Source organism: Telopea speciosissima, chromosome 1, assembly GCF_018873765.1.
Source record: "Telopea speciosissima isolate NSW1024214 ecotype Mountain lineage chromosome 1, Tspe_v1, whole genome shotgun sequence".
Taxonomy (NCBI): Eukaryota; Viridiplantae; Streptophyta; class Magnoliopsida; order Proteales; family Proteaceae; genus Telopea; species Telopea speciosissima.
The window spans coordinates 85626615-85638151 of NC_057916.1; the positions used below are offsets into that span (position 1 = coordinate 85626615).

The following is an 11537-nucleotide window of genomic DNA, read 5'->3' on the forward strand; positions in this document are numbered from 1 at the left end:
AATTATATTCTTAATATCTAACAGAAAAGTAAATTTCCCATTGCCATTTCCCATGCTCTGATCCATCAATTCCACGGTCATGGTTGCGGCCCTAATTGTCTTGCTTTTTGAAGTCTTTGGAAAATTCCCCTTCTTCTGACTCTTGTGCACTCCCTCCATATCCAAAATCCAAAGAGGCAACCACAAACTTTTTTATGAAAGCAACAACTAAAGCCCATCAAATTGACGAAAATCCCATTATTCAACAATTTCCACATAAACAGTTTAAATTTGGGGCCTGCCTTAACACAACATATTAGTATCCAAAGATCTTTCCAAATGTCGATAGATGACCCAATACCTACTTTCCAACAAATCAGATTCATTAGGATAGGAATAATGTGAGAAATACTATTCCACACCCAAGGTCCTTTCTTTGAGATAAAATCATGAGCCAAAAGACTAGAGTGAGGAATTATTTTGGCCTGCAAGACACGGCCCCATAGAGAAGGATTATTGAGAACTCCAAGGAGAGAATCATTATGGATACAGATTAATCTAAGCCCCAACCCCACTTTCATTTTTTTATCAAAAAACATTTGGCCAAGGTATCAATGTTACCTTCTTATGGGTCTTTGTTTCCCTTCACCAGAGTTTGAGCATTAATCCTATCAAACTGCAGGCAAATCTTTTTAAGAAACAAAAAGCATGACATAAGCCAGGTACGGACAGAAATTAGAAGAGACTTAATAAGAATATATATACCTGCTTGTGACAATGAAGAAATTTTCCAGCAAGCAAGTTTACTTTGAACCCTATTAATAATGCAACTCAAATGTCTAGTTTTCATTTCATTAATTATCAAAGGAGACAACAGATACGCAGATCCAGCCGTCTCTTTCATACCAAGATGGTGATAGATCTATTCACGGAGAAGGGGAGGAGTATTTTTAGCTAAAAAAAAGAACTTCACTTTTTCCCAACCTTAACTTGTTGTCCAGCCAAATCTTGAAAGAGAATAATGATAGCTTGGATGGTTTGGATGCCACTTAGATTTGCACAAGAAGTAAATGTGAGATTTCCGGACCAGATCTAGAAATTCTGGCTCCCTTAAACATATTAAGATCCATGAATACATATAGACAAAAGCTGGGAAAAAGCTTCCGTAGACAATAAGAAATATATATGGACTCAAGGGGCATCCTTGTCTTATTACTATGTAAGGTTCATAAATATTAAAAGATGCACTTTTAAGCTTAATAGAGTAAGACACAGAAGATAACAAATAACTAATTAAATCACACCAGTGTTCCGAGAACCCCAAAACTAAAAGGAAGCATGGATGTATCCCCATTCCAACATGTCATACACCTTAGACATATCTTAGTAGCTACCCAACCTTGTTTGTCCTTTCAATGTCGCATCCCCATTCCAACCTTGTTTGTAGTGAAATGTGAGGGATCATGCAATAAGTGATCCACAGACCTGGCAGTGTGAGAATCTTTTCCCCTTTTTTATTTTACTTCTTTACCATGTAGTCCATCTCTCTTAGGATCCACTGATGACATGATTTTAAAACTTGTGGGATTGGATGTGCTGAATCCACTGAGCCAACCAGATCTGTGGATGGATCAGGAGGGTATAGTTTCAGCATTGATGTTGTACCAGTGGTCAACTTAGAGGGCAAAAATGTAACATGTAAAGGACATAATTGGAAGGAATCTACATACAACCACAACATAAAGGTACAATAGCATCAATTTCAGCATCTCTTCCATCCATAAAGGGTTGGCTCCACCCATTTCTAGTTTCTAACTCCTCTGCTGCTGCTGTCTGCTCTGCCCTTTTGGGCAAGCGAAGCAGCTCCACATGTTAAAAAACCTACATTTTAGCTTCCGGTCCCTAATGTAAGACCAAGTCACAGTGACATAGTTCCAAGCAGGATCTCAATAATTATACCCAACAGGTTCTAAGTTCAGCCTTACAGTCAATAATAGAAACCAAAATCAGATCTGTAAACAGTAGGTTTAACTCAAGGAAAACAGTAAATAATGATCACTAGATGGGGTTTAATCACCAACCAAAAGTAGACCTCTAAGGGCTGATCAAACCCTGGAAGTCTCAGACCAAAGGGGTTAGAAGCTGCTGAGATATTGCAAACTAATGAAATTTGAAACTAGGTTCAGAATTAGAAGGTTAAGGAATAGGACTCAAACCAGCTAGCAGATCTAACCCAAATTGGGATCAAATGGAGGGGATATTGATAGAAGTTTGTCGTCCAAATATTAGTGGAAAACAATGGTAGGATCGCAAGTTCCACAGGCTTGAAGTTGCAGCACGAAAATAGAAACAAAGCCCAACCGCAGGTGTGATTTGACTGTCAGATCAGCAACTTTGATAGCAGCACTTGGGGACTTCAATATAGACTTCAGTAGATGATCTCAGCAGCACTTCTGGGAGTCGGGTGATCTCAGTTGTGCAGAGGAAATGAACTGAGTAGGGATCAGAAATCGATGGAGAACATATAAGAATGGGGATTGGGATAGAAGGGGTTGGCTATCTCAGCCTGGGCATCTCACCCTTCTAAACCTCTCTCAGGACAATGCATTGCAAACAGAAACATAACTTTATTCATTACATCGTGGGCTCTCAAGAGCTGATTACAATGTTTATATAGCCTAATGGCCGAGTCAAAAAAAAAAAAAAAAAATAGAAACAAGACTCTAACTAGGATTCCTAACAAAAATAGAAACTTGAGTCTAACTAGGATTCCCAATTAGGATAACAAAACTATAAATAAAACCTAACATCAACTCCTCTAAGCCAGTTGTTAAGGTGGGGTCCATATCACTGTTCATGTGAACAGTGTTTTTACCCTTTTCTTCATGCTTTGATCTACATCAGTCCCCTTTGATTCTGACTTGGAAGGTCTGGGACTGGGGAATTTGGGACCTTTGGACAGTCGTGCCTACAGCATGTATCTTATGTATTATGCATTCACTGCTCACCGGACCCACTCAAAGCACATTTATTGATTAGGCCCAAAAAGAAAGAAAAAATAAAGAGGGGAAGAGAGGAGTTCAATAAAATGAGTTCAGTGCAAAAAGAACATGGACAGGAAGTAACCTGCCATAGAACAGTTACAACTTACAACCAATCATCACAACTCATATCTCAGGGCTAAATCTGCCTCTAATCTACAAATTTTCAAAAATTAGAATCTTCTATTGCAATAACTATTCTCAAAGCTCCTCGCCCCCCCCCCCCCCCCCACCCCTAAAAAAATGTTTTCATGAATTCAAAGAAACCACTAAAAATGCTAATTATAACTGATCTAACTCAAATATCTTGTGGGAAGGTCCAAGATGACTTTGGAAAGATACGCCAATTCTGGGTTGTGAATTGTGAACACCTAAGTGCCCAAAACACCAACTTAGAGCAAGCAAGTGACAAGCAGCAACAAATGCACAAAAGTAGGAAATAACAGGTCAAATTTAAGGCAGAATCCTAGCTCGCTTTTTGTTCCGTTGCTTACAGATTAGACAAGAAGGAGCCACACCTATTTTCCAGAACCTTGCATGCCAAAGCATGGAACATGGGGGTGATAGATTGTTCTTCCCTTCCCACGTAACTTGGGCAGCCCAAGCACGTTTTTGGACTCCTTTCTAATTTCAAAGAGTCACTTATTAATAGTTAAAAATCTAACATAGAGAGAGATCAGAACTCTTTGAAACAAACTTTCATAAATTATCACAAGCATTGCACAAGGGCGTAGGGGGATAGATGAAGTACACAAATCTAATATAGGGAGGTCTGAACCCTTTGAAACTAACTGTCATAAACCGATCACAGGTATTGCACTAACAGTGTAAAGTGATAGATAAAGGATAGATCATCTAATAACTTGGGTGAAACCTCAACAGGACGTACAAAACATTTCACTTGATGGAGCAAAGTGGTTCAAGTAAAAAGTGGATAGATCATCTAATAACTTGTGTAACATTGATCAGCCAACCAACCCTAACCTCAATTAAAGAAGCAGTGGGATAGAGCCCCACCCTAACCTTAATTAAAGAAGCACAGGGACAAAGCTTGTTGATAGCTACTAAAATAGTAATCAACATCATGGTATTTTGAAAATATTTATGAATTCAAGTAAAGAAACTAATAGGAGAATATTAGAAGATTTACCAGATGTTTAAAATTAGATTAAATAAAATTTCATATTTGAAATTTATGCAGAATCTGATAACCAGAAAATAATCTAAATAGGGAATAAGAGAAAATCTATTAGTTTCTATTTTAGTTATTCTTGCATGTGGCTGAACTATAAAGCCTAGTAGTTTCTAATTTTTGTTACCTTCTATTTTAGTTAGGTTTTAGTAGTTTCTATTTCCCTACTTTCTATTTTAGAAAGTTATTGTAAGCTTGCCTAAAGCTATTAACAGACCCCCTATTGTAAGGAAAGTAGCAGATTTTGGAGAATAGAATTTTCAGGCAAACAAAGGCAGAATTAGAAAGTTTATGAAATCAACCAAACCAGCCAAAGGAATTTTCCCAGCTTTGAATCGAATGATGCTTGTATAGGAAAGAAACGCTGCTGAAAGTTTCAATTGATTCTGATGGTTCAATTGGAAGCTATGGCCACAACACCAAAATAGAAGGTTAAGAGTTATCTCACAAACTAGCACTTTGTTTGGACTCCAATGAGGATCGAGTGGGGGCCATGTGGAGTAGGTGATCTGCAGCAACTTTGGTGTAATTTTGATGGACAGAAGTGAAGTTATGAAGGGGGAATGAAAATAGAAGGTTTGTGAATATGGAGGATTCCAGCCAATGGAATGGGGTAGAAGTGGAAATCAAATGGAGAGGATGATGCTCCAAAACTCTGCAGGTTTTGATGAAGGGGAATGGAGATACACAGCCTTGAAATTGTAGCAGGAATCAAGCCTCAGGAACAGCAGCAGTCCCACTCGAATGGGTGCAGCAGAAGCAGCAACAGCCTTGATGTTGGATAGAGAGTGGTAGCAGCCTTTGAGTGTTCTTCACAGTGGTTGAGGCAACACAACAGGGGATCGGTTGCAATGGAGGAGAATATAGAAGAGAAGGGGGGGGTAGGGGAATGGCTCTCTCTGCCTGGGTCTCTCATCCACAGCTATCCTAGCTGTTGAAACACGGAATTTCTTCCATTACCGATGGCAACATGGCCTGAAAATTCTATTCTCCAAAAATCTGTTTTCTATTACAAGAGGGGCCGCCTATTTAATGGAATAGGTCAGCTTACAAAATTAGAAACTTAAGAAATAGTAACTTCTAAAAAAATAGCAACTACTAAAAAATAGAAACTAGGCTTTATAGTTCAGCCAACATGCAAGGAACAAAATTAGAAACTAGTAAATATAGTAACTACTAAAGGCTGCAAAAAATAGAAACTAAGGTGCACCAATCGTAGTTGACTGGTCAAAGAAGAAGCTGTCAAAAATCGTGGAGCATCTTTGGGCAGCTTCTAGAAGCCCTGCTGGCTGGCTCGAGTTGGTCCAGTTCTGGCCCAAAAAGGACTTGGTTTGATGGTTCTTCTGCTTCTTCCTCTTCTGGCCAAAATCTACGGGCTGTTTTGGTATGATTTCTATTTCAATTTCATGGGGTGATTTCGGTTTCAAAAATTGTTTGGTTTGATTTTTGCAGCTTATTTCAGTGAAATAGAAATCACATCAAAGAGAAATTCTGAAATAGATGAGAAGTCCTTTCAATTTCGAAATTGATATTATATTCACCTTATTTCACGCTGATGTGCTGATGTTTAATGAGCACGTGGTACACAACTGTTCTTTTGATGGGCAAAACAATAATATCCTATTCTTTTTTCTCCATCTTTGTGGTTCAACATGTTTTGAACCTCTCAACACCCAAAAAACAAGAAAACTATGGCGCGATCTGGGCAAAGAACCAGGGGGCAAATGGCTATTCGAAAGCTCGTGGCATTAAGATCCAGTCTTCATAGAAGATATTGCCATCTAGGGCACAAAGCTCTTTATTTCCGATTTCAGCAACAAGCATTTCTACAGATTCTTGGTTTGGCCAATGAAAAAAGTCGAGATCGTTGAATTTCTGATTGGAGAAGAAGCTAAAACAATGGCTATTCGAGCTCCATCTTCTCCCGTGGTAAGGGCCACTGGCCCACTGTGCGCAGGCTGGAAGCTCTTGCTGCCACCACAACTTGCAGATTTGGGACATGGAAGAAACAAAATTAAAGAAAAAGACCCCAAAATCACGGAATGGATTTGACAAGCAACGTAAATTTGGGTCTGGTCTTATTAATCTCTTGGTCTGGATTCTGGTGACCAGTATGTTTTGTACCCAAATCGTAACCTGCTGAGATATCTAAGTTATTTGGTAAATTATTTTCCATTGGAGTGAGAAGATGGGTTCATGGTGGTGAAATTTTGGAGTTTGCAGGTTAATCTTAACTTGCGACGAACCGATGTTTTACCCCAAATTGTTTTCCTTTTGAAAGGAGCAAAAGGGAGTTAGAAGAGAACTTACATAGGAGAAAGGAAAAGCAGACCATAGATGATGTTGCCTGCACAAGAAAATCAGAAGCCAAGAGAGAGAGAGATATGGAAGTAATCCAGTTGGGTCTATTAGATATGGAGTTAATTAGAAGTTAGAACCCACAAGGATTAAGGCATTTGCGATAGATTTTATGGTGGGTAATAACAGTGTGTAAAATGTGAATATGATCATACATAACAGAGGAACGTTTCAGAGAATAGTGAATAACAGATGGATGGAAGTGTTTGACAACCTTCCTTACATATGCACGAATCTCTGTATTTTGTAAAAGAGGAAGGGATGGGTGAAGGGTATATCTCTTCACCCACCTCATTTAATTCTCAAAAATTGAACTACCAAATAGATTTCTTATTCTTGAAATATTTCAGATTGAAACAACCAAAATAGTTTCAATTTTTTGACCAAAAATCTAATTGTTGACTATTTCATGAAATCAATTCAAAATTGAAATTGAAATCATACCAAATCAGCCCTACATCAGGGAGGGATCCTGAACTCAGAGATAAATTTAAGAAACATATCCCTCGAATTCTGGCCCATTGAACTCAGAGATAGAGTAATAAACCATTGATCTGTTATTCCCCAGATTTCGTAGGCTCCGGCGTCAATCATTTGGTCGGAGGGGTTGCAGGTCTCTGGGGAGCACTTATGAAGGTCCATGAATCGGTAGGTTCGACAGCACCAGCTGATCTGTTGCCTTGAGGGGACACAGTGCTTCTCTGGTCGTTCTTGGTACTTTCATGCTCTTGTTCGGTTGGTATGGATTCAACCCAGGTTCGTTTCTGCAAATCTTGAAGCCTTACAGTAGCGGAACATTTTACAGTCAATGGAGTATTGTGGGACAGACGGCTGTGATGACGATTGTACGGCTGCGCTCACTAACTTCTTTGGGAAACGATTGATGTCGGATCACTGCAATGTCACCGATGTCTATAATGGGCTTTTAGGTGAATTTGCAGCGATCACCGCCAGTTGCTCTGTGGTAGAGCCATGGGCAGCTGTTCTACCTTGTTTTCTTGGGGCTTTCAATTTTGTGGATCATTTATTGTAGAATCTCCTAATATTTCTTCTGGTAGTATGATGACGTTTCCCATCCTTTGATGCAGAATCATGTTTTAAGTTCATGCTTCTATAATTTGGTTGCCATGCATGCTTTCTATTATTGAGTTCTTTCATTTTTTTTCCTCTAAAAATTATTTTGGTGGAGTTGGAAGGAAGCTTCTTTAGCTTTGTGCGCAAACAGGGTGAGGGGGCGGTGGGTGGATCGATTGGATTAGCAGGTTAGAGTTGGGTTGAGAGATTTCATGGAAAGTAGCAAAGACATGAGGTCAAAGACAATGGCTTGAGTTATTAGCATTTCATTAAGGGCCAAAGGGTAACTTTCTTAAGGGGCAAAAGGGTAACATCAACCCCATCAAGGGTAGTATGGTCAATAAAAAATCAATTTTCAAATTAAGCCATTACCTAACCTTAAAACACTAACGGACTGGGGGTGAGTGTAATGAAGTTTGTAAAGTTGGGGAGGTTTGAGTATTTGTCATAAATATAGGGGTGGTTCATGTATTTGTCAGAATAGTCAGGGGTGGTCAGAGTAATTTACTCTATTATCTTTGACCAGCTTCTTTTACCACCTCCACTCATTTTGTAAGCACTCCTTTACCATAAACACGCGTTTTACAACATATATTTGTTCTTTCCTGTAATCAACAACCTAAGACAATCTCACATTTCCTAAGAGATTGTTATTCACCAAGATGGATTTGCTTATGCTTTTGATTTCAATTTTATAAGACTCAACCTATTCTTTGTTGGATGGTTAACATCATGTATGGAGGATTCATACAATGACACAAAGTTTCCAAATCCCTGCAAATACCGTACATATTTAAGTGGTGGCAATGGATCAAGCACAATAAGATGGTTCTCAGCTTTTTCCTAATCAAAACTAATCCCTTATGAATCATGATGGACTATTCCACAGTAATCTAATTTTAGCTAGTTTCAGGTGCACCCACCCTTATCTATGCTTTCAGTGTTAGAGTTTATGTGTTAGGGGTATACTTGTCTATGCTTATGTGTTAGGGATGTATTTGTTTATGTTTCCATTATAAGTTATAGAGTTGTGATTTTTTATTACTTAGGGAGTCCTATGTAATTCCTAAGAATGTTTAGTGAAGTAAATAGGAGTTAGGAGATTCTTCTCCCTAACTCACGATTCTTTCATCTCTTTTCTTCTTCTCTTCTTCCTTTCTTGGTTCGGTTCAGCTGTAAACTCTTGCTGTTCAACTATTTTCAAGCATCCTACATATTTTAACTTTCAGGCAGAAGCTTCACAGTACCGACTTGTTCAAGACCACCATGTGAGTTAAACTTAACACAGACAACTCCTCCAATCCTAGTCCCATCACCCATTCATGGAGTCATTCATAATAGCAAGGCCAACCAAAATTGATTGGCCGAGTACATCCTTGTGAGATGGACAAACACTGGTAGGAGATTGAAGTTTCAGAGAAATAATGCAACTCACATCGCTGATATTCAGTGGCTCTTCCCATAAGTTGTCTGAGATGGGAACTCTCCAACAGATTAACCAGGATTCATAATATCCAGAAGAGATGAAATTCAGGGAGCTCCACGTTTTGCCATCCTTTCTATCTTCTATATGTTTCTAAAAGCTACAGATCGTGTGATACAAGGGGAAAATAGGATGCCCAATTCACACTTTGCAATAACTAAAGGTTTTATACTAACTGACAACCTAAGAAAACCCTCCTCATATCCACTTATATTATAACACTTTTCTACATGTACAAAAAGAGAGAATTATCATCACGTTTACTATATTTACTAAAGGTTTTATGCTGACTGACAACCTAAAAAAATCTCCTCATATATCCAGGCTTTGGACCAAAATATTGACAAACACTAGCAAGAGTAATGATTGATAAAAAGTATAATGCTGCAAAAAGAAATTCACGGTATTAACCGAGCTGTATTTGGTAAATACCACCAACATTATGGTTAAAAAACTTCTGCAACAATGAAAATGGAAGTGTCCTCAAATATATCAGAAAAGCTTTTGCAAGCAAATTTTACCAAACCAAACACACATATGCCTGTGCAACGACAACAACACGCGCACAGAAAAACAAAAGCATGGGTGGAGTTTCAAAGAATAATAAACATATAACCTATCGACCCAAAGTTGGGCAGAGGATCTGGTATTGTGGAGTTCTAAATTCTAAGCACTGTGTAACGAAGAAATATCCATGCCTATGAAACTAAGCTGCTTTAGTACAACACTTACAGAAAATCATAAACAAAAAGGAAAGGGGAGAAGTGAAGACAAACTTAGGCTGGACAACAGCTTCATGCCTCCTAAAAATGATTGATCGATGAACCCACTGGAATTCCTACCTTGATCTTCCCAATGCAGTAATTGTAGCATCTTTTCTTCAAGGTTATCACCGAATTTCTTTTGCCAATCGGACGAAATAAAGAGTCCAACAGCATCAATAAATCCTCTACGGAGTGATCACAATTCAAACTCATCTTCCAGCTTCAAAGCTTCAGCCGCAGCCTCCTCCTCTTCATCATCGATTACAAAATATGGGTTGTGCACCTCAGGCCGGAATTTATAACCCGTGAATATGTAGAATGCCAGAGTTGCCAACTCTCCAGCAACCACACTGGTCCACATATAGCGGTATGACGTGATAGTCACCAAGGCGTATACCACAACGCGTGTGAAGTAAATGTAGCAGATAACAACAATGTAGTATTGCCGGAACAGCGTCAACTTCATCAAGTTTACGGCAGCCTTTCCATCAGTGCGAGCAGCCTCCCGCAGATTCTTAATGGACCACACAATAGGGAACAGTACAGCACAACAACAAATAACATCAACAAGCAGGAAAACCTGTTTCCACGTGATCCAGTCCTGTGCATAGGGTCCGCTCTCATCGATCACGACCTGCGCAATATTAGCAACAACCTGGAGTGGGATCACAATCATCAAGACCTTCTTCTCTTTGTCCTGCAGGTAGGGTTTCACGAAGGACCAGCCAGTGCCAATCAAGACAATCAAGGTGAAGAGCGTAATCCCTTTCAAAAAGCTGAAAATGTAAAAGAGGACATCCCAACCGTGAGCGCTGCCGGTGCGCTTAATGTATGATTTGTCCTCTCCCTCGCATAGAAGATTGAGTGCCTTCAGGATAACAACGGCAAGCATAAAAAAATGGATCCGGAAGACAGTCAATCGCTTCTTGTAAAGGACATAGATCCAAAGACCCGCCAGAGAGAAATAAATCAAGAAAAAGAGAAAGTAAATTCTTGGAAGAATGGTCACGCCGGCTGACAAATAGTCCGGTCGAGCAGTCTTTGGATCGAGATTATACATGGCGGACCGAACATCCATAGAGACCTGAAGCTGCTGAAGGCAATTGGCGAAGACAAGAGTGAACTGATTCGCATCGGTCTCCGTAAAGACAAAATTGAAGCTTTTAGCGCCTTTGAGACGATCAAAGGTGTAGACAACCTTGACGAGATCGGATTGGAGAGCACAGGTGATATCCAGATCCTGGATCTGTTGGAGGACATGGATCCAGGAATCTCTAGTACTGAGGAAAAACCCAACCTGTTGGAGATCAAGTTCTGGACTGGGGTTAGAGAGTGAAATTTGGGAGACGTTGAGTTCAAGGCGACCCGTGTGTGTGAATCCAAACTCATCGAAAGGGATTATTGATCGATCGTCGGACCGGATCTCCGAGAAACGAATCTCAGCAAATGCGAAAGAGAAGAAGAAAGCAACAACTATGACTGCAGAGAGCATACGAGAGGATCGAGAAGAGATCACCATGTTTACGAGACCCGTGTACCAGATCTCAGATCTCTCGCTCTTTCTCACTCTGTTATCTACTCTGCTTCGATTTCACTTAACTTTTAAGACCCCCCAGTCCCAGAAGAAGAACCCTGTGGCAAGTAAA

At 39.5% G+C, this 11537-nt stretch overlaps 1 protein-coding gene across 1 annotated transcript; it reads right to left on the reverse strand.

The window, feature by feature from the left end:
• Positions 1–9749: 9749 nt before the first annotated feature.
• On the reverse strand, positions 9750–11537 carry LOC122665392 (protein CANDIDATE G-PROTEIN COUPLED RECEPTOR 7-like). Its single transcript, XM_043861542.1, has one exon. It carries the CDS (start codon positions 11408–11410, stop codon positions 10088–10090), a length of 1323 nt encoding a protein of 440 aa, XP_043717477.1. The 5' UTR covers positions 11411–11537; the 3' UTR covers positions 9750–10087.